Raw genomic sequence first — 23,808 nt, 5'->3', positions numbered from 1 at the left:
GCGAACAGAATTTTGGCGCTCCCCCAAACCAATCACTGAAAAATAAAAGCGTTGGATAAGCGAAAATGTTTGTCAGACCCCTGGCAGCTGGGCACCAAGAACCATACACGGAGGCCAATCTTTATTAAGGAAATATATAAAAGCAATAAAAACAAGTGAAGAATATAGTTCAGAAGCAGACCTTTCAAATGAGGTCAAATATAGTCCAAAAATGTATTGTCCAACAAATGATATTAGAGTTCAAAGTTCTTTATCCAATACCGAAACACACACTATTGCCAAGCAATAGTGTGGGGAAATGTCAGAGTCTTAAGAGTCCAAGGTAGCTTGACAACAAGGCTGGAACAAGGCTGGATATAACTTGGTTCTTTAACAAGGTCCGTGACTAGGTACAAGGCAACCAGTGATTCCTGGCACAAGGTCCGTGGTTAAACGCAAGGCGATGCAAAATCTTGAATACTTGATCCGGGAGGCAAGGAACTGGGGTTACGAAGTCCACACACGATCTTACTCCTGAAGCCGTTCTGTTGACTCCGCAAAGAATCTCCCGCGTCAAACACCTATATTGGGTCTCGTTTTCCCGCCAACAATCTCTTTCCCTAGAGAACGAGAAGCGAAACCCAACTCTGTCCAGATGCAAGACTCCTTAGAATTTCCCAAGGGAAGCAGGCCTAATCAGCCTGTTGTTTGGCAGCGATCCGTAAACTCCTGCGATTTGCTTCTCTGACTCCTCTGTCTCTAGAGTAAGATTCCCTCCTGGGAAACGGAGGCGAGGAATGCCCAAGGTCTGTTTTACTGAATTCTTGAGGACAAACATCAACATCCGGCAGGTGAAAGGACTCCGGCTCTTGTTGAACCGGCAAAAACCCCATGTTTTCATCTTCATCTGCCACGATAGCACTAGGAACAGAACTACAAGGCCCATGAGGCATCACAATGTTGGATAATAAGGAAGTATAAAGGAAAAGCCTATAAAACATCAAATTACATTATGATTTTAAAAATTAAGCACCAAAACATCATGTTTTACAACAAATCAATAGAAAAAGCAGTTCAATACATGGTAATGTTATGTAGGAATTACTATATTTGCAAATTTAGCACTAAACATTGAACAGGGATATAGGGCAGTGTGGACTTAGATAACCCAGATAGCCCTCAGTATTAAAAAAAACCCTCTAAAATCAGGACAATAAATAAAGAACAACACTCTGAAAACAGAAGAAATCCAGACAGTAAACAATCAGGGACAGCTAACTCCTCCCAAAAAAAGATTCTCCCAGGCAAGAAGAAGCCAGGCCTTGAAGCCACAGGGTCATTAAATGCTAATCAAGGTGATTAATTACAACATTCACACCTGCTTGTATGGTTATACAAATTAATTAATTAATTAAGCGGCTGAGGGGGAAAAGGAAAGGGCCTGAAGCTGTTAGGAAGGGTGGCAGTTGAAGTCCAAAACACATGGAGGGCCCAAGTTTGCTCAGGCCTGCTCTATGGCAATGCCACCTAGGCAGGAAGCAGCCACTTCAGGCAAAAGTGAGAGGAAGACTCAGACATGGAAAAGCGAGTGCTCTTCTCAAAGAGACCACCAGGGGGCGCTGCGGGCACACAGCTGAAGAGGGAGAAAAGAGAAAGTGGAAAAGAAGGCAGGAGAAAGTGGAGACCCTCTTGAGAGAATACCAAAGTTTCTCCCAATGTCTCCTCTTCTGGGGCTGAGAGAGGATCCTGAAGGCCTTTCTTTACCCTCGCCAGCTCCATCTAGGAGAGGGACTTACCCTGCATCTCATGCAAGCATCTCCTTTCCCAGCCTATTTTGGTAGGAAACGCCAAGGAGACCATCCCTGCTGGTGGTGTCACCAAGCCTTCGCCTTTAACTCACCTCTAGAGCTTTTACTAGGCTGCAGATGCAGTTCTCTCCAGGGTAAGAGGGCTCCCCAAGTTATCTCTGGCTGCAGTTACACTTTAAATGAATGGAGTTTGACCTCATTTTTAACTTCCACCGCTCAATGCTAAGGAATCAAAGGAACTGGTTTGGAGGAGCCCCTCTACCAGGGCTATAGCCAAGGGGGGGGGGGGTGTTTAGGGGTTCAACCCCCCTGAAAAATTTCAGTTTTTTTTTAAACTGGTTTACTCGTGAATTTTAACTGATTAACCAAATCCCCATGAGTGCCCACTGAAGTTTATTGATGGATCCTGATTTCTAAATTATTTTGCACTAGCTGTGCCCAGCCACGCGTTGCTGTGGCAAAGTGGTGGTGGTATTGGTTAAAAATTGTTATGTAATTTTTATTTGACGTTATTTTTTTATTAATTTTATTGTAAGTTATCTTTTTATTTATTATATTTCATTATTTTCATGTATTATTTTTAGTTATTTTCTGTTATTATAGTATTTTATTGTATTAATTTTTTAGTGTTTTTTATTATTTTTTAGTGTTTTTTATTATTTTTTATTGGGTTGCTAGGAGACCAAGTTGGAGGAGCTTAGCCTTCTAACTGGCAGCAATTTTATGGATAAAAGCAATTATTCCTCTCTCTCTAATTAGGACTTTATTTTTCTTTTCTTTTTATTGTATCAACCTAGAGGCGTGGATGATGGGTTGTGTTGTCAAATTTCGAGGTCGGGGGGCCTGTAGTTTTGTTGTTTTGTGGGTCGCCGTGATGCCATCACTCTTTTATACATATAGATTATGGAACTACTTTCCATGATTAACTAAAAAAAGTTTCAACCTGCCCCCCCCCTCGAAATTTTTTTCTGGCTATAGTCCTGCCCTCTTCAGCTCCACTACAGAATGAGCATAGTTTGGCACCACTTTCACTGCCATGGCTCAATGCTGTGGTCTCTCTCCAAGCTACAGGTCTCGGGATTCCATAGCATTGAGCTGCTTTCCCAGTGAAAGTGGTGTCAACTTTCAGTGGGTTAAACCCTTGTGCCTGCAGAACTGATGACTTGAAGGTTGGGTTGCTGATCTGAAAGTTGCCTGTTTGAATCCAACCTGGGGAGAGCATGGATGAGCTCCATCTGTAAGCTGCAGCTTCCCTTTGCGGGGACATGAGAGAAGTCTCCCATGGTAAAACATCAAATGCCCGGGCGTCCCCTAAGTAACGTCCTTGCAGATGGCCAATTCTCTCACACCAGAAGCGACTTGCAGTTTCTCAAGTCACTCCTGACACAAAAAAATAAATTCTACATTGTAGTTCCCTCGCCCAGCCACCCCTCTCTCTTGTCCTTACAAAGCGAGGAAAAAGAGAGTCCCCCATTACTCCGAATCCTTCTCTTGGGCACACAAACATCAAGAGGCCAAAGGGAGTAGGAAACTGAAGGAAAGAGAATCAATCTGATCATGAGAAACAGGCTAAAAGAAGAAAGAAAGGATGGAAAGAATTTGCCATGTGCCCTCAAGTGGACTCTGTTTTTAGAAGTTTCTTAGCTAGATTTCTTCAGAGGAGATCTGCCTTCTCCTTCTGAGGCCTCATCTAAACTGCCATACAATGCAGTTTGAAACTCGTGTAGACTCATGGAATGCAGTTCAATGCAGTTAAACTGCATGATAAGTCCACACTGACCACCAAATGCAGTTTGTAACGGCAGTGTAGATTGGGACTCAGACTCATGTAATGCCATTCAGTTGGGCCTGGGCTTTAGCACAGCCAGTTAAACTGCAGTAAATCTTATCAGTCGAAAGGTTGACAGGGTGAGCTCCTGGCTTTTATCCCAGCTTCTGCCTACCTAGTAGTTCAAAAACAAAATGTGAGTAGATAAATAGGTACTGCTTAAAAGCAGAGAGGTATTAAGGCACCCATATGGAAATGCCAGAGAACTGCAAGTGATTCGATCAAGGAGGAAGTTTACGAACACAGCTCTTTGGCAGGGAGAGGGAGCAACAGCACACACACACACACCCATGGCCAGAACGAAGCACAAGCCTCCAAGATGCCAAAGATGGGAAACGCCTCTATATACCTTTATCTATGTACAATTGTCTGTCTTATCAGTGTATAAGCGGTATTGAATGTTTGCCATATATGTATATTCTGTGATCCACCCTGAGTCCCTTTTGGGGTGAGAAGGGTGGAATATAAATACTGTAAATAAATAAATATGAATCTATGCTGATCATATAAAGCTGAAGGTCACCCACTTTCCATGGCCTCTAGGGGTTCAAACCCTAGTCTCTCAGTCCCCTTCTACACTGCCATATAATTCAGATTATCAAAGCAGATAATCCACATTATCTGCTTTGAACTGGATTATATGAGTCTGCACTGCCAGATAATCCAGTTCAAAGCAAATAATCTAGATTTTATATGGAAAAAGGGGCCTCAGTGTCCAGCATTCAGACTGCTGCATCATGCAAGCTTTATGAAAATACTGTAATGTGTATGATTTGCATCTATAGATATATACAGCATAAAACTGTTAGTATGCGCAACAGTGACAAGAAACATGAACTTTCTTCTTTCCAATATGTCATTGGCACTATTGTAAATGCAGTGAAGCAGTACCACTTCTGCCCATTTTGGAAAATTTTCAACCAGCCATGGCTCCTGCCTTCTTCCCTCCTGCACATCCTCATCTTTAATCCCTACATAATATATCTGTTTGCTGGCTTGGTCCTCTCTCTCACCACTCAGTTTTCCCTGAGAATTAAGAGAAAATTGTGAGTCAGGCGAGAAGAATGAGGGCCATGATTATGCAAAGGAGTAGGCAACCAGGTGTTTTCAAAAGTATGTTTAGTATTTCTACTGCTGCTTTGAAAGGAAAGCAGGTTGCTGGGTGAGGAGAGCACAGGAATGCATTAACAGATTCAATCATCCATGGATTGGAAACATGTTTTTAAAAGGCAACAAGAATCCCCAAAACAAACCTTGATTTTGCCATTTTATACAAAGGACACCACTTCACTGTATCATTGTATATAATAGGAGTGATCATCTACTGATTCTGGTATCCACGGATATCATGTGTTACCACAGAGGGAGGCGTGTGGGGAGAGAGCTCCCCTACAAGGAGTCGGACTCTTCATCTATTTGGTCTCTTGCTTTGCCAACTCTGCTTGGCAACAGTAGCTAAGATTCAAGGCAGGATTCTTCCTCAGTCCTGTGTTGAGATGTCAGGAGCTGAACCTGGGACTTCCTGCAGCATAGACCGACTGCTTCTCGCTTTTCCTCTAGTCTTGTATTCCAGGAAATACTGAAACAATGGGATGTGTTGTGACCATTTCAGCACCAGTCGCCTCCCGTTTACTTCTCCTTTGAATAGTGTGATAATAGCCACCAGGCTAGTTTATCCCAGAGTGCGACTACACTGTAGAATTAATGCAGTTCAATACTACTTTAATTGCTGTGGCTCAGTGCTATGGAATCCATGGAGTTGTAGTTTCACAAGGTCTTTAGCCAAAGAATGCGGGTGCTTCACCAAATTACAACTCACAGGAATTGTTAGCACTGAGCCACGGTTGTTGGTGATATCAATTTGCTTTATTTCTACTAGGCTTGATCGATCCATGAAAAATTTGATTCTAAACTCGTTTCAAAACTAGAGGGGGCAGTTTTTCGTTTTTGTTGCTATTTACGAATTTGGCCCCCAAAAATTTTCGAAATTAACGAAAATTCGTTATTTTCTAAATTAATTCGTTAATGGCGGACGCGCATGCGCAATTCCCAAAAACAGCACAGAGGGAGAGGACTTTACAGGACTCTCCCACCCTCATTTTTTGAGTGATCTTCTTCCAACTTGGTACAGTGGTAGAACACATTTAAAACTGATAGCTCACCAAAATTTGGAACGTTTCCCTTATCCTCTGATTTTTGGCGAATTTTCATAGCTTTTATAATAAACCATTTTTTAATAATTGCAGAAATCTGTTCCTGGTTTGAAAGTCTTATTTCCTGTTAAATTGGGTTGTCTTTACTGTGAAAGTCATTGTTCTACTTCAGAAACTTTGTTTTTGTGGCTGAAACTTTGTTAAATTGGTGTGTGTGTGATATATACTGTCTGTGTATATATATAATATATAGTCCCTGCATAATGTGTGTGTGTGTATAGGTAAAGGTAAAGGTATCCCTTGACGTTAAGTTCAGTCATGTCTGACTCTGGGGGTTGGTGCTCATCTCCATTTCTAAGCCCAAGAGCCAGTGTTGTCCATAGACACCTCCAAGGTCATGTGGCTGGCATGACTACATGGAGTGCCATTACTTTCCCAGAAACACCCAGAAAATGGGAATTCCAGACAGGAAACAATCAGGGCCAGCTAATACCTCCCAACAAAGGATTCCCCCAGGTAGGAAGCAGCCAGGCTTTGAAGCTGCAAGGCTATTCAATGCTAATCAAGGTGACCAATTGCAACATTCACACTTGCCTCCCACAGACAAGAGTTCTTTCTCCCACCCTGGACCTTCCACAGATATATAAACCCCACTTGCCTAGCTTCGCACAGACGTCAAAACCTCTGAGTATCAGGCCTGGCAGGCAGGGAAGGGCGAGCGAGCGAAGGGAGGACAGCCGCCGGAGGAGGACGAAGCAGAGGGGAAGGGGTCTCGATCCGCCGCCTCCGCCCGCCTGGATGCGCCTTGCGAGGAGGAGGAGGAGGAAGCGGAGGAGGGGGCGGCAGAGGGAGAAGCAGAGGCAGGCAGTGAGGGAGGCATGAGCAGCGCCGCCCGCGCCCCTCGCCCGCCTTCGCCTTCCGCCTCCTAAGCGACCCTCCCTCCCTCCCTCCCAGCCCCATCCTCCCCGCAAGGCTTCCGAGGAGGAGGAGGAGAGGACGCCGCCCGAAGGAAAGGAAAGGTCGGTGGGCTCTTCGGGGGAGACCTTGGGGAAGGTCGCGGGAAGGGCGGGAGGGGAAGGGGAAAAGCGCCCCATTTTCAAGAGCCACTTCGGGAGGGAAAGAGGGCAACCAAGGGGGGACCTCCCTCTCCCCCTCCTTCCCTCCTGGAAGAAGAAAGGAAAGACACGTGGACGCGCCTCCTTTCCGACGTGCGGGCCTCGCCTTCCTGGGCGCTGACACGCGAGAGCCTCCCTCCCGAAGACAGAAACCTGGCCCAGTCCTTCCTCGGTAGGCTATTGGGAGATCACCCTTGGGAGGTAATAATAATAAATTATTATCAGCTGCTGAGGCGAGGCGGCGGCGGCCATTTCCCCCCTCCGTCTTCCTCCTCCTCCTCAGCCTCCTTCCCCCTCGCCCCCTCCCATTGGCTGAGCCCGTGACGCCCCTTTTGCTGAGGGGCAAAAGGGAAGGGCCTGAATGGTGGGAGTTTGGGTGCTTTGCAAAAGCTTTTTTTTCCTAACGAAAAAAACGACGACATAACGAAAAACGGCCTCTCGCGATTCGAAACCGCGATATCCAGACGTGTGACAACCAATGCTTCAAAATTGCTTCAAAACAAACGAAAATAACAAATTAATAACGGTTAACGGGGAAAACGAATTATTTGAGCAAGCCTAATTTCTACACTGCAGGTGCATCCCCAGTGTGATGGCATTTGCTCCTCTGCCTAAAATGGCTTTGAGAAGGCTATGGCTGCTCCCATCTTCTTTTGTGGTAACTGGGCTTTCCAACCAGTGAGAAGACATTACATGGCCTCCTTCCCAGTTACACCCAGTCCTTTCCCTTGCCTTCCTTCAAGAAAAGGTCATTTCAAGGAGAGGAGGATGAGGCAGCCATTCATCCAGGATGCTGGGTTACCGGGGAAAACAGCAGATGTGAGAGAAGTGGTCACCCGTGCTCTACCTGAAGGATCGGGCAATTAATGGAAGGGAAGGGCCAGCTCCATGGGCCCCCCTTCACCAACTGAGAGGGGCCCGGAGAGGAGAGCAAGCAGCCATTCATCTCCCTCACCTCCAGTCTACCTTCCTTAGATTGGAGGCTTCCCCATCTTTACAGGCTGGGCCATAACAACCCCTCTCTATCCAGTTGTGTAAACCTTAACGGGGAGCTAGCATAGAGCAATGGTTTTAGCAGGGGACTCTCTCAGCCTCAGAGGCCCCCTGAAGATATCTTCGCTGTTGAAACCCAGTGGGCAATTCAGGCTCTCTCAGCCTCAGAGGAAGGCAAGAGCAACCCCCCTTTGAAGCAGTGGTTCCCAACCCATGGGCTGTGGCCCACTGGTAGGCTGCCCTTGGAGAGTGAGAGAGAAAAAGAGGGAGAGAAGGAAGGAAGAAAGAGATGCCAGCATGTTGTCCTTCCCAGCACTTTCTTGGCCTTTTTGTACATATCAAACTATTTTTTTCCTACAGCATCACACTTTAGAATAATAGAATCATAGAGTTGGAAGAGACCTCACGAACTATTCAGTCCAACCCCCTGCAAGCAAGAAAATCTCATTCAAAGCAGCCCCGACAGATGGCCATCCAGCCTCTGCTTAAAAGCCTCCAAAGAAGGAGCCTCCACCACACTCCGGGAGAGAGTTCCACTGCTGAACAGCTCTCACAGTGAGAAGGTTCTTCCTGATGTTCAGGTGGGATCTCCTTTCCTGTCGTTTGAAGCCATTGTTCCACATTGTTTAGGCTCATGTTTAACTTGTTGTCTAGGAGGACTCTTAAGATCTTTTTCATACCGACTGCTATGGAGCCAGGCATCCCACATTCTGTATTTATTTTTTTGCCTAAGTGGAGTGTCTTGCATTTGTCCCTGTCGTTGAGTTGCGTTTTCCTTGCCAGTGCACAGCTTTCCCCTCAGGAATCCCCCACGGCCACCCTCTTTCCTTCCCAAGACTCCAGGGGCCAAGTGGGAGAAGTGAACCCAGAGGAGAAGGGGAGAGGGGCGGAGGGGGACTCAGGACTCTCCGGGCTTTGCTTGGGGTCGAGCAGACGTCCTGAGGAAAGCAGGAAGGAGCCGAAAGAAGGGAATGGGGAACGCTGGCAGTTCGTGGGGTGTTCCTTGGGGCAGATGAGAAGGGTCGGGGGGCGCGGACAGGGCAGGGCCATTGAAAGCGCTGGGGGAGACCCCAATCCCAAGAGGTCCTCCCCCTCCCCGCCCTCCACGCGGCGCGAGACTGAAGTGCGAGGCGCGCGCCCAGAAGCGAAGCGCGCCTCGCATCACGCCGCGCGGAGTGTCAGCCTGGCCGAGGAGCGCCCTGCCCGCGAGGAGGGGCAGAGGGAGGAAGAGACAGGCAGGTAGCGAGCTCGCAGCAGCAACTCCTGCCGAGCCCGGGAGTCGAGAGAAGGAAGGAAGGAAGGAAGGAAGGAAGGAAGGAAGGAAGGAAGGCGAGAAGGCGAGAGGACGAGCAGGCACAAGGAGCCGGAGGGCGGGGATGGGACCGCGCAGGCAGCCCTGAGGGATGGCAGCGCGGGGGAAGGACCGCGGAGGCGTCTCTCGCCAGGTTTTGTGGCTGAAGAGCTGAGAGGGGCTCCCGAGGCGGAAGGATTGGCCGCGGATTTAATTCGCCTTTGGCTTTGCCCGTGAGCGTCCCGATCCCAAAAAAGAGGTGTTTGGAAAAGTTCCCTCCTCGTTGTTGTTGTTGTATTTGCACCATGAGCGCCAACATAGTGTTCGAGTGGCTGAAGGCGCTGAAGCTCTCCCAGTACGCGGAGTCCTTCGTGGACAACGGCTACGACGACCTGGAGGTATGCAAGCAGATCGGCGACCCGGACCTGGACGCCATCGGGGTCTCGCTCCCGCCGCACCGGCGCCGCCTCCACGAAGCCGTGCAGCGCCTGAGGGAGGAGGACGAGGGCACGGCCGGGCTGTACTTCACCCTGGAGCCCCAGGAGGAGCCCCTGCCCCTGCCCTCGCCCCCGGCGTGCGGCTTCCCCCGGGGCGCGCCCTCGGCCGGGACCTACACCAGCCACTTGGTGGAGCGCTACGCGGCCAAGGCCTGGAAGGAGCCCGCCAGGGAGCTCACCGCCTTCCCCAAGCTCCGCCTGAAGATCATGATCCGGGATAAACTCCTCCGGGATGGCATCAACCTCAGCAAGGCCCCCTTCTCCAACAAGGTAAGCAGGGAGAAGGAGGGCTGGTGGCGCTGCCTTGCGAGGAGTTTCCCGGGCTGCATGGCCATGTTCCAGAAGCATTCTCTCCTGACGTTTCGCCTGCATCTATGGCGGGCATCCTCAGGGGCTGTGAGGTTTGTTGGAAACGAAGCAAGTGAGGTTTATATATCTATGGAAGGTCCAGGGTGGGATGGCAGAAAGAACTCTTGTCTGTTGGAGGCAGGTGTTAATGTTTCAGTTGGCCAGCTTGATTAGCATTAAAAAGCCTTGCAGCTTCAAGGTCTGGCTGCTTACTGCAGGGCCACCCAAACTAAAGCCGGATGTGGCCCTTCAAGGTCATTTAGCTGCCCCCCGCCCTAAGTTTTAGACTTAGGCTCGCCCAAAGTCTGAAATAACTTGAAGGCACACAACAACCTAATTAACTTGACTATCTGATTGGGCAGAAGCAAGTTTCACACTTCCCATTGAAATCCTGATAGGTTTATGTTGGATGAAATTGTTGTTGTTTTTAAAAAAATATTGTATTGTTCTTTTATTGTTGTTGGTGTTTTTTTTTTTTGCACTACAAATAAGACATGTGCAGTGTGCATAGGAATTTGTTTATATTTTTTAAAAATGATACTTCAGCCCCTCAACAGTATGAAGGATTGTGGACAGGCCCTCTGTTTAAAAAGTTTGGCTTACTGACTTGGGAAATCATTTGTTGGGAGGTGTTTTTTTCTGTGTCAGGAGCGACTTGAGAAACTGCAAGTCACTTCTGGTGTGAGAGAATTGGCCATCTGCAAGGACGTTGCCCACGGGACGCCCGGATGTTTTCATGTTTTTACCGTCCTTGTGGGAGGTTTCTCTCATGTCCCTGCATGGAGCTGGAGCTGGTAGAGGGAGCTCACCTGCGCTCTCCCTTCGTTGGATTCAAACCGACAACCTTCAGGTCAGCAACCCAACCTTCAAGTCATCAGTCCTGCTGGCACAAAGGTTTAACCCACTGCACAATACTTGCCATAGATCAAGGGAACCACTGACAGCATAGGGAAGCTAATGAAGAAACATAACTTACAAACTATCTACAGACCCACTAAGAAAATCCAACAAATGCTATGTTCAGCGAAGGACAAGAGGGATCCTCTCACCTCTACCGTATACCATGCAGCTGTGGACAAGTCCGCTAAACACAGCATAGCCCAAACACAGATCAAGGAACATGAAAGGCACTTCAGACTAACTCAACCAGAGAAGTCAGCCGTAGCAGAGCACTTGATGTACCAACCTGGACACAGCATATTATTTGAGAACACAGAAAGGCTTGACCACTCTAACAGCTACCATGTTAGGCTACACACAGAAGCCATTGAAGTCCACAAGCATGTGGACAATTTCAACAGAAAGGAAGAAATCACGAAAATGAACCAAATCTGGCTACCAGCATTAAAAAAACCTCTAAAATCAGGACAGTAAATAAAGAACAACTCTCAGAAGACAGGGGAATTCCAGACATGAATCAATCAGGGCCAGCTAACACCTCCCAACGAAGAATTCCTCCAGGCAGGAAGCAGCCAGACCTTGACGCTAAAAGGCTATTCAGAGCTAGTCAAGGGGGCCAATGGAAACATTAACACGTGCCTCAAACAAACAAGAGTTCTTTCTCTCACCCTGGACCTTCCACAGATCCTTGCATAGTTTCTAACAGACCTCACAGCCTCTGAGGATGCCTGCCATAAATGCAGGTGAAATGTTAGGAAAGAATGCTTCTAGAACATGGGCATACAGCCCGGAAAATTCACAGCATCTCAATCATTCCAGCCATGAAAGCCTTTTACATTCTTTTCAGTTGCTAGGCTGGCTGGCTTCCCTTGTTCTAGTGCAGGCATGGGCAAACTTTGGCCCTCCAGGTGTTTTGGACTTTAACTCCTACAATTCTGAACAGCCGGTCAAGCCCAAGTTTGCCTCTGCCTGTGTTTGGTGTCATCTTTTGCAGGTTGGACCAGAACCTTGTCTTGCTCTTGTAGGTGAAGAATTGTAACTCTTGCAAAAAAGGGAAGGTGTTATCTTGAACTTTTTTGGGCCACGTGCAACTGAAGCTGGCAGGATTTGGGTTTTGATATACAGGTTGAGAACCCCTTATCCCAAATTCATGGGACTAGAAGTTTTTTGGGGTTTTTTTTGGATTTTTTATAAAACCAATGATGGCACATATTTCCGTGATGAGTGATTTTGTAGATGAGACCCAAGCCTAAACACAAAATCCATGTATGTTTGCGACACACCTTATAAATACACGCAAAAGGTGATTTTATAAAATATTTTTAAAATAATGTACACGAAAAAAAGTTTGTATTCATTGAGTTATAAGAAAGCAAATGTATCACAATCTGAGGCACCCATATGGACCATTTCGAAGGATTTCGGACTGCTGGATAAGTGGTGCTCAACCTGTAATTGTTTTGGGTTGCTGAGAGTTTTTCAGGCTATATCGCCATGCTCCAGAAGCATTCTCTCCTGACGTTTCACCCACATTTTTGGCAGACATCCTCAGAGGTTGTGAGGTTTATTGGAAACTAGGCAAGGGAGGTTTATATATCGGTGGAAGGTCCAGGGTGGGTGAAAGAACTCTTGTCTATTTGAGACCAGTGTGAATGTTGCAATTAATCACCTTGATTAGCACTGAAAAGCCTTGCAGCTTCAAGGCCTGGCTGATTCCTGCCTGGGGGAATCCTTTGTTGGGAGATGTCAGCTGACTCTGATAGTTTCATGTCTGGAATTGTTTTCCTCCATTCAGTTGGGGAGTCTGCTATGGATGGCAGATCCTTAATGTTGGAATAGTTGCGAAACAAGACAAGGCAGCAGGACACTGGTGCTGGTGATGTGTTTCCTTCTTATTTGCATTTTTCTTTTTAACAGTTGGAAGTATGTTGTAAATGCCCCCTGTCCTCTGTCTAAAGACCCTGAAGAAAGGCCTTCTTAAGAGCATGATACCAATATTCCTTCCACAGTATTAAATAAGATGATCTTCCAAGTTTCTTCACTCAGAATTTTGAAAGAGCTTTTGGAAGATATGTTGTCGAAGGCTTTCATGGCCAGAATCACTGAGTTACTTGAGTTTTCTGGGCTGTATGGCCATATTCCAGAAGCATACTCTCCTGACATTTCACCTACATCTATGTCAGGCATCCTCAGAGGTTGTGAGATCTGATAGAAACTAGGCAATGGGATTTAGACAAACTAGGCTATTGCCTAGTTTACAACAGACCTCACAACCTCTGAGGATGCCTGACATAGATGTGGGCGAAATGTCAGGAGAGAATGCTTCTGGAACATGGCCATACAGCCCAGAAAACTCACAGCAGTCCAGCTTTTGAAAAGTTTCACCTGGAAAGATGCATGAAAGATTGTGGGAAACAAAGCACAAAATTGTACACTATATTTTTTCAGGTGGCTCTTAAGGAAAGTTGCCACCCAGAAGTGTCACTGAATTAAGTGGAATCTATTCCCAAGAAAATTGGGCTGGGATCACAGAAGGAGGAAGAAGGAAGATAGTGCAAAGTGCCTCAGTTAATATCTGCTGCAATGAGTTTTTTTAACAAAAAATGAGGCCGGGAAAGGGGGGGGAGAATACCAAGCACCTGCTAGTGTTCCACTGAGTTCAGTAATTGTCTTGAAATCTTAGCCTTTTTGGAAATAATGCTACTACAGAAAGCGTTGACAACAGCATAATACAAGTTAGGATGATTGGAGTGACCTTGTGTGGAGACTTAAGACTAATTTATTTTCACTGCGAAATTGGTTTATATGGATGACAGTTGGAAACTGTTATCTGCAGTCCGGTGTCTGCATTGTAATTTGATAATAGTATAAGTATGCTTCTCCTAGATGGTCTTAAGCTCAACAAATAGATATTTCACAGCTATCATGGACAGCATAGTGGGAGATGACAGGCCAGCATGCAGCAAAAACAGTTCTAAATGCAAATAGATGAATGGATGCATTTCAAAGTAAAATCATATGGTAGAAAAAAAGATATATGGTACCAAATGAAGGTACGCTATTGAGAATGCTGTCCATTTTATATTACGGATGGTATAAATACAATGGGAAGTTGTCATGAAAGGGCTATGGTTGTCAAGTAAGAAGTATGTCAGAATTTTGTTCAGAAATTATAGTAAAACAAACACACTCCTCAACTATTCAGTCTCTATTATTATAAATAGGGTGTTGAGATTAAACGATCTAGTGATCAAAGAGAAAAAAAATCTTTTCAGCCCATAACTGTTTTGCACAGATTGGTTTTGTCAGGCAGTAGCTACTGACAACAGTAGTAAACCGCATTCAATGTACTGGAAGTCTAATATGAATTGGCAAAGACAGTGTGTGAACTCTTGTATCCTCAGCAAATAAATCACCATCTGAAACAAATTATCTGTTATCTGGTGGAAGGCAATCCATTTCATTTTTAAATAGGCATGTTTAAAACATAAAGCCACAAAGTAAGCTGCTGCAGTTACTGCACATTTACAATTAAAACTAGAAATGTAGCCCTTCTACTAAAACAAAATGTGCTATTATGGTTTGGAAACTATCACTGCTGAGATAAATTGTGTGCTTCCTTGATGACATCTTGCTGTTTGTTATGATTAGAAAGCATAAAGATATTTGTAGTTTCAAGTTGTATTTTTGTAATGAATGTCTCTTTCACTAATTTCCTGTTATGATAATGGTAAAGCACTGAGTGAAGTATTTGGACAGCATCCAGAACATTAGAGAAATCTTTCTCCTTTTGCTTCTTTACCTTTGCTAGTGTGTTTGTGTGGTGAACACTGAGCTAGCACTATTAGGTAAGCTATAAACTAATTTTGCAATGTTTTCTATTATGCTAATACTGATGAATAAAACACTGAACATCTAGCACACAGAGCAATAGCAGTTTCGGCGTGCAAAAATAATTCAGTGAAACTTGCCGGCTGTTTCATCAATATATGATATTTTTCTATTTGGACTTGATGGTTTGTAGTAATTGAAAATAATAGTAATTACAAATTGTGTTTCAAATATTCAAAGCATTTTGAAGTGCTTCAGTATACTATTTCAGCAAAACCATGCCCATTCTCCTAGTTTTGAATAAAGTTTTGAAGAAACAGTATTGGGTGGATGATTTACATCAAAAGCAAATGCAGTCTTTTCTGTACTTGTGAACTGCCCAGTTTCCGGGGTGTTGTGTGGTTTCTGGGCTGTATGGTCATATTCTAGCAGCATTTTCTTCTGACATTTTGCCTGCATCTGTGGCTGGCATTTTCAAAGGACCCCAGTGATTCCGGCTATAAAAGCCTTCAACAGTACATTACCCAGTAGCTGTCAGTACCATCAGGCCAATATTTTAGGCTACTTGGCTATAATGGGGTTCCATCACATGATGTTACATGTAGCTCCAATACTAGCTGGTTTGATATGTCTCAGAAAAATCATAGCATTTTTTTTTCATGACAGGAGCAACCTGAGTCGCTTCTGGTGTGAGAGAATTGGCCGTCTGCAAGGACATTGCCCAGGGGACTCCTGGATGTTTTGATGTTTTTACCATCCTTGTGGGAGGCTTCTCTCATGTCCCCGCATGGAGCTGGAGCTGATAGAGGGAGCTCATCTGCGTTCTCCCCGGGTGGGATTTGAACCTGGCAGCAACCCAACTTTCAAGTCACAAGGCTTTACCCCTCTACACCACTGGGGGCTCCTATCATAGAATCATATCGCCGGAAGAGAACACATGAGCCATTTAGTTCAACCCCATGCCATGCAGAAAAAGCACAATAAAAATATCCCTGACTGATGGCCATCCAGCCTCTGTTAAAAAGCCTCCAAGGAAGGAGCTTTGAATACACTCCGAGGCAGAGAGTTCCACTGCTGAACAGCTCTTACAGTCAAGAAGTTCTTTCTAGCGTTCAAGTGTAATCTACTTCGCTGTATTTTGAACCCATTGCTCTGAGTGCTAGTTTGCAAGGCAGCAGAAAGCAAACCTGCTCCCTCCTCTTATGACATCTTTTCACATGTTTATACGCTTAACCTTCTCTTCTGCAGGCTAAGCAGACTAAGTTCTTTAAGACGCTCCTCATAGTGCATGATCTCCAGATCTTTGATCATTTTTGTTGCCCTTCTCTGGACATAGCATTCCAGTTGAGGTCCTACTAAAGCAGAATAGAGGGGTGCCATGACTTCCCTTGATGCTGTACTCCTTCTGATGGAGCCCAAAATCCCATGGGTTTTTTTTAGCTGCTGCATCACACTGTTGGCTCGTATTCACCTTGTTGTCCATGAAGACTCCAAGATCTTTTTCACATGTACTGTTGATGAGCCAGGCATTACCCATTCTGTATTTCATTTTTTCTGCCTAATTCATTATGTTAGTTTTGGTCCAGCTCTCTAATCTGTTAAGGTCGTTTTGAATTCTGATCCTGTCTTCTGGAGTATTCTTTCCTAATTTGGTGTCATCTACAAAACCTTCATCTAAGGCATTAATAAAAAAAGCTTATCGCTTTAGGCATTTGACTATTCCTCTCCTACTCTGTGGAGTTTGAGAGCTTCTGGTGTACTGCAGGCATATTTCTTGGTTCATCACTCCCCCATCCAGCTTTTAAAAATGCATGTTAAAAGTGCTCAAGGAAGTCATATGGAGGTTTGGGCCATAACAATCAGCAATTTGTAAATGATACATGACTATATCCCAGTTCTCTACCTACTACATAAGGGAATTTGTATAACTCTTGAATAAATAATTGGAAGCATTTGGGGGACTAGATGACAAATAAGATTTATTGATATTCAGCATGTGTAACATGGCTTTGGATACAGAATCTTAATAAGTGTTGACCTCTCCCAAAGAGCCAATTTTGTAGTTTGGGGTGCTCCAGGATTTGGCACTGTTTGTAGAGACACCATTGATAACGGTAGCAAGGAATGACCTTTTATTAACTTCAGTGAGTACAGCAGTTGTAAACAGGAAAAGTGCACCTATCTGTAAACATTAACAATATATCAAAATTTCATTACTGTAATGCTATCTATATGGGTGTGCCTTTGAAAGGACTTGGTAAAATGAAACCTTGGTGTGACTTCACTGTTGACTCGTATTGCATCAGTCTGCTACAAGCTTCATTAGTTGCTGCTGTGCTCTGACCATATTAAAATTTTGTCTTTAAATGTATTGATTTTGACCTAAATGCCCTAAATGTTTTCTTTTGAGATTATCCTTCTGGACCTATTTACATTTGTAAAGTAGTCTTCATAGTCTTCTGCTATTTGGGACTATAGAGAGCTGGAATCTGTATCACAAATCATGAGACATACAGAATTCCCTCTTGGAGTTATGCAGTTTCCTTCGCTGCTGTTTTAAAACAGTGATTTGTTTTCTTGGGTTACTACCACACAGATATACCACAGTTAACAAAATATTTGTGTTCCTGGACATTACTTCTTTAACAAAAAAAAATTAATCAAAATGTAGGGTAATGAAATATTGGAATCAGAGAGTGAGCCTTCAGATATACATTCATACCATGCATTACTCTGTTTTTTAAAGTGCATGCCTATGCAAGTTTTCTGAGAATGAAGGTCCACTGTGCTTTTCTCCACAGGAACGGGTGCATACAATTGTAGCTCTAATCTCCTTGGCAGAAAAACTTCGCAAGAATCATTTAGAGAAAGGCTAAAATGACAATTAATGACAAAGATGTAAGGAGAATATTTGTGTTACGAACCATGAATGTAAAGGATAGAATTTAATTGGAGTAAGTCGTATATTAATATCAAAGGTGCAATGCAGAATTTTGCAGTAAAGATAGACTAGCAACTACTTAAAAGATTATATAATAACAAGAAAAAATAAATATGGAGAAAAAGATGAGATGAAGTTGGAGCTCTCACCAGCATAGCTAATTGCAAGTAGCACTGGGAATGGCAGTGCAATAACATCAGGACTACATGAAATCTATTATTTTATATCAGCCAATCCTGATACAAAAAGCATTCTGTTGTACTCCATCAGTGATAAAATTAACTATGGCAGAGGTCTATTTCAGTCACTAGAGTGCTAATCACAACCTGTATCCCATCATTGGGAGTCAGCATGGTGTAGAGCAGTGGTTCTCAACCTATGGGTCCTCAGATGTTTTGGCCTACAACTCCCAGAAATCCTAACAACTGGCTGGGATTTTTGGGAGTTGTAGGCCAAAGCACCTAGGGATCCACAGATTGAGAACCACTGGTGTAGAGGTTCGAGCATAGGACTAGGACTCTGGAGATCAGGGATCAATTCCCCCCTCAGCCATGGAAATCCATTAGGTGACCTTGGACAAGTCACACTGTCTCAGTATCAGAGGAAGACAAAAGGCCCCTTCTAAACAAATCATGCCTTAGGTTTGCCATCAACTGGAAATGATTAGGATGCACTCGACAACAACCTCATGACCTAACTATTCATAAACAAATAATTAAAATAACATAATTTCTAAAACAACCTAATAAAAGCAGCGCCTGACTTACCAGGTGCAACTATTGCAGCGGTGGGCGCCTCTTCGCTGGCAGTGGCACCTGTAGGGGGTTTCCCCTTCCCAGGAGCCTGCTTTCTTTGTCCCATCCCTCCCACCCTGCAGTTTTGGTTATGGTTTCTTGTTATATGTTTTTTCGTCTCAACTTCTGGGTTGGCGTGTGGCAAGGGTCCTGGATCTGGTTAGCCTCCCCCCCACCCATTGAAGGGTGGTTGCCAGAGGTTCGGGGGTAACGCTGGCCTGGTATTGACCTAGTTGCACCCTGGTGTGGTTCGGTATCGGTCAGCATTGGGCTGACTGATACATGATCCAGGACCCATGCATGGCGGCCAACCCTTGTTCCTGTAATCAATAAACAAGTTGTGGCCAGTTTTTTTTTTGCCCAACGATGTGTCAGTATCATCTTTGGTCTTTGGGGTGGGAGGGTGTCACCCATGCACACACAAAAATAAATGACAGTTTCAGGATTTTTCAGACTAAATGAAAAGAGCATCCTCTTACTCTAGGATTAACATGAAGACTGAGAAACAGAAGATTCATATGAAATAAATTGAATGGTTACGGGTGGAACTGGACAATAAGCATTACCGGGCATCCATTGTCATGTGGTGAGCTGAACTTCATTCTAGATTGATGCAAACTGTTTCATATTGTATTTGAAAAGTAGCCATGGTAGGAATTTGCACAGCTAATGAATAATTAATTGTGTAGCTAATAAAGAATTGCTAAAATAGCTGACAAATCATTAAAACTGAATAGAAGTTGGTAGATTTGTATGCCAATATAAGAAAGTCCAGGTTGCAGAACTGTGGGATACATCAAGAGGAATTAGGCATTCTATTTATCTTGTATATGCACTAACTAGTACCTAATAGTTTAGTGAAATTTCATTATGGTTTCTAATTGAAATAAATGACCTGACCTGACCCATTCTTGAGTAACTTTATTCAATTTTTCTTCCATGGAGAATTGCAAAGGGAACTGAACGTGCAAAATAAAATTACTAATACAAGCACACTTATTAAAGAAACGCATTTCAATTAAAACTATCGTTGTGTGATTGCTATAAAAATACCGTTAAGTAGACTTTTGATATTTATTTTTTAAAAAAAATATCATATATATATATATATATATATGTAATATCCGTTTTACTATGGAGTAAACAACAAAACCACTGAACCAAATCACACCAAATTTGGCCACAAAAGACATAGTCATCCAAAATATGTATTTCAATAAAAAAAACCCTAGAAAAATAGTTCAAATTACAGAGGATGAGGAAGAGCTTTTCTCCCCTTAACTGCCAGTTAGAAAGATATGCTCTGCTGCCTTTAGGCCCCCCCCCCACCTTTAGGCCCCGCCCCCTTCGTGTCCTAGCAATTCCCTCAGCTAAGATGGCATTCAGGGCACAGATAGTTAGGCCTCTTCGACACAACCTATAAAATACAGATTATCTGTTTTGAACTGGATTATATGGCAGTGTAGACTCAAGGCTCTTCCACACAGCTATATTACTCAGAATGCCAAGGCAGGATAATCCACAGTATCTCCTTTGAACTAGATTATCTAGAATTCACACTGTAACATAATCCAGTTCAGTGTGGATTCTATACAGCTGTGTAGACGGGGCCTCATATAATCCACTTCTAAGCAGATAATATAAGATTATAAATATAATATTAAATAATCACTGTGGTATAATAATACAGAACAATATAATCTCTAAAACCAGGAGAGTAAATAAAGAGCAACACTCTGAAAGCAGGGAAATTGTGAATCCCAGAAAGGAAACAATCAGGGCCATCTAACACCTCCCAACAAAGGATTCCCCCAGGCAGGAAGCAGACAGGCTTTGAAGCTGCAAGGCCATTAAATGCTAAATAAGGTGGCTAATTGCAGCATTCATACCTGCCACACTGAGACTATTAATTGCTATTCAACCTGGCCAACCAAGGATTCTGCAAGATAGAAAGCAGCCAGGCTTGCAAGCAGCAAGGCTATTCAGTGCTATTCAACCTGCCAACCAAGATTTCCCCTAGTGAAAAACCCCTAGGCTTTGAAGCCATGAGACTATTCTGTCCCATCCAACCTGGCCTAGCAAGGATGCCGTATGTAGAAAGTGGCCAGGCTTTTAAGCTGCAAGACTATTCAGTGCCATTCAAGCTGGCCAAACAATGATTCCCCTACAAAGGAAGTAACCAGGCTTCAAAGCGGCTCTTTGATTGAGGGTCCTACTCCAACTCACCAAACAGGGATTCCAATAGTTATAACACAGCCAGGTATTGAAGCTGCAAGGCTATTCAGTGCAATTTGACCAGACCAACAAAGGATTGACATTGGTAGAAGGCAGCCAGGCTTTGAAGCAGCGATACTACTCTGTACTATTGAAGCTGACCAACCAAATATTCCCCTAGGTAGCAAGCAGCCAGGCTTTGAAGCAGTGAGGCTATTCGTTGCAATTCTAGCAGCCCAAAAAACCATTCCCCTAGAATGCAAGTACCCAGCCTTCCAAGCAGCAAACCTATTCCATTGTATTCCAGCTCACAAAACAAGGATTCCCATAAGAAGAAAACAGCCAGACTTTGAGACTGCAAGGCTATTCACTGCTATTCCACCTGGCCAACAAATGATTCCCATAAGCCACAGCAACACGTGGCCGGGCAAAGTTAGTAAAGCTATATGCTGTGAATACAGTATTTGATATTTTATTTCCTTGAATTAACTACGTTGTTCATAATAATTTCCATCATACATTGGAAATTGTATAGAAAGCCACAAATAAACATAAGAATATGATGACATATTCAAGTTATTATCTCTCTTTTTAAAAAGGTTTTCATTTCCAAAGCAGCACATTCCGGAGTACAAATTTGGCTTAGTAATATAGGCTGAAATGCTTGGGACCAGTAGTGTTTTGGATTTCGGATTTCAGAATACCTGTATTGTATATACATACATAATGAGATGGGACCTCAGTCCGGGCTGTGGCACAGCTGGTTAAGTAGCCAGCTGCAATAAATCACTATGACCAAGATGTCATGAGTTTGAGGCCAGCCCATGTCGGAGTGAGCACCCGAGCATTAAAAAAAATAGCCCCTGCTCGTTGTTGACCTAAGCAACCGAAAGATAGTTGATTCTATCAAATAGGAATTTAGATACCAATTTGCGGGGAGGCTAATTTAACTAATTTACAACACCATAAAAATCGTCCAGCAGCTGTTTGGAATGAGGAAGTATCCATCAAGATGTCACAATGGATGATGACACAGCTACTTCCCCTGTGGCCGGAATCGAGCATCCCCTCAGGAAGCTGGAAGCTGGAGAATGTTAAATGGCCTCTGTATCTGTCTCTGTCTCTATGTTCATATGGCATTGGATGTTTGCCATGTATGTGTACATTGTGATGCCCCCTTCGGGGTGAGAAGGGTGGAATATAAATACTGTGAATAAAAATAAATAAATAAACAAACATGACTAGGCCCACTAGATCCTTTCAAAAAAATAATCTGATTCCTTCCTCATTGCTTTCATGAGTTATTAAAATATAGAAATCTGCAGATTTTGCATTAAATTGAAGCCAATTATTGGTTCATATGCCAGAACTATATCCAGACGTCCCTTGGTATCCATTGGAATTTGATTCCAGTATCTCCAGTGAATATATATACTTATATATGATGTCATAGTAAAAATGGTATTACTTATATAAAATGGCAAAATCAAGATTTGCATTTTGGAATTTTCTAAAATATTTTCAAGCCATACATAATTGAATATTTGAATACAGAATCCATGGATACAGAGGACTGACTGCATACAACACTAAAGAAATAAATCACTTTGCAACTATAATTGCATGCTGTATTATATTTCTATAAGTGAATTTTCACAATATTGATTGACACATCTGGGTTCTACAATAGCCTTTGAAAGCTGCTCACAGTCACACTTCAGAACTGAGTGTGATTATCTGCTTCAGTGATGAGGACACTGAGAAGGCAATACCTATAGTGGAGGATCATGAAAAGAATTAAATGCTTATTCTGTGGCAGAGTACTTTTATTTTTGGCAGTCTTGCCAACTTTCTTCATCAAATATGTTTAAAGGACTGAGGTTTGTGATGCTAGAGAACCTGAGAAGCTTCATCATAGAGAGAACCTGCCATCCCCCTCCATTCCTGCTATTATGTTTATTTTAGCTATTTTTTTCCTGCCTTGATAGGAAACAAGCTGCTCTGTTTTGTTTGTAGCTTCATGTGTTTCTAAATTATTCTGTAGCAATTTTTGAAAGCATAATGGCCTCTGGATGTTTTTGGCCAGTTGTCAGATATTTGGGAGTTTGTTGTCGAAGGCTTTTATGGTTTGAATCACTGGGTTGCTGTGCGTTTGGCCATGTTCCAGTAGCATTCTCTCCTGGTGTTTCACCTGCATTTGTTGTTGCATCTTCAGAGTTCTATTGGAAGTGAGGCAAGTGGAGTGTCCAAGGTGGGAGAAAGAACCCTTGTCTACTTGAAGCAAGTGTAAATGTTGCAATTAGCAAGCTTGATTAGCATGGAGTAGCCTTGCTCAGTCAGTGAGGGTATTTGCATTTATTTAATTTATATACCACTCTTCTCCCTCAGGGGGGCCCAGAGTGGTCTTACATAATGGCAGAATGCCACATATAATACAACATGTAGAAAAACCAAACATAAAACACAAATGAAAGCTGGTATCCAAATCAAATTAAAACAATTAAAACCATGTGACCATTACAAAAGGGAAATTTCAAGCCAAAGTCAGAGCCAATCTGTGTTCGAATTAATATTAATCCATCAGGTCATGTCAGATCATATCTTAGGGTGGGCCAAATGCTTGATCCCACAGCCAGGTCTTCAGCTGCTTCCTGAAAGATATGAGTGAGGGGCTTCCCTAATCTCCCTTGGCAAGGAGTTCCAAGGCCGTGGAGCTACCACCAAAAAAGTCCTGTCTCTTGTTCCCACCAACCGCACCTTTGACGGTGGCGGGACCGAGAGTAGGGCTTCACTTGAAGAACTTAATCTGCGGGACGGCTCGTAGGGGGCAATATGTTCTGAGAGGTAAGTTGGACCAGAGCCGTTTAAGGGTTTGTAGGCCAAAGCCAGCACTTTGAATTGTGCCTGGATAACAGGCAGCCAGTGGAGCTGCTTCAACAGAGGAGTTGTATGCTCCCTGAATGGTGATCCAGTTAGTAACCTGGCTGCGGAATGTTGGACAGTCGTCAAAGGCAACCCCACGTAGAGTGTGTTGCAATAGTCCAAACGAGATGTAACAAGAGTGTGGACCACCGTGGCCAAGTCAGACTTCCCAAGGTATGGGTGCAGTTGGCGCA

General features: G+C 43.8%; 1 protein-coding gene across 2 annotated transcripts in view; it reads left to right on the top strand.

Moving 5' to 3' along the window:
• The first annotated feature begins 9,260 nt into the window (after window positions 1-9,260).
• sash1 (SAM and SH3 domain containing 1) overlaps window positions 9,261-23,808 on the top strand; it is a 713,255-nt gene continuing 698,707 nt past the window's right edge. For both annotated transcript variants that reach the window (XM_062977589.1, XM_062977586.1), the window contains exon 1: window positions 9,261-9,934. In XM_062977589.1, coding sequence (XP_062833659.1) covers window positions 9,473-9,934 — 462 coding nt within the window. In that variant the 5' untranslated portion in view covers window positions 9,261-9,472. The remainder of the gene's footprint in view (window positions 9,935-23,808) is intronic.

The sequence above is a fragment of the Anolis carolinensis genome, chromosome 1 (genome assembly GCF_035594765.1).
Source record: "Anolis carolinensis isolate JA03-04 chromosome 1, rAnoCar3.1.pri, whole genome shotgun sequence".
Lineage (NCBI taxonomy): Eukaryota > Metazoa > Chordata > Lepidosauria > Squamata > Dactyloidae > Anolis > Anolis carolinensis.
This window is presented reverse-complemented; position numbering and strand designations above follow the sequence as displayed.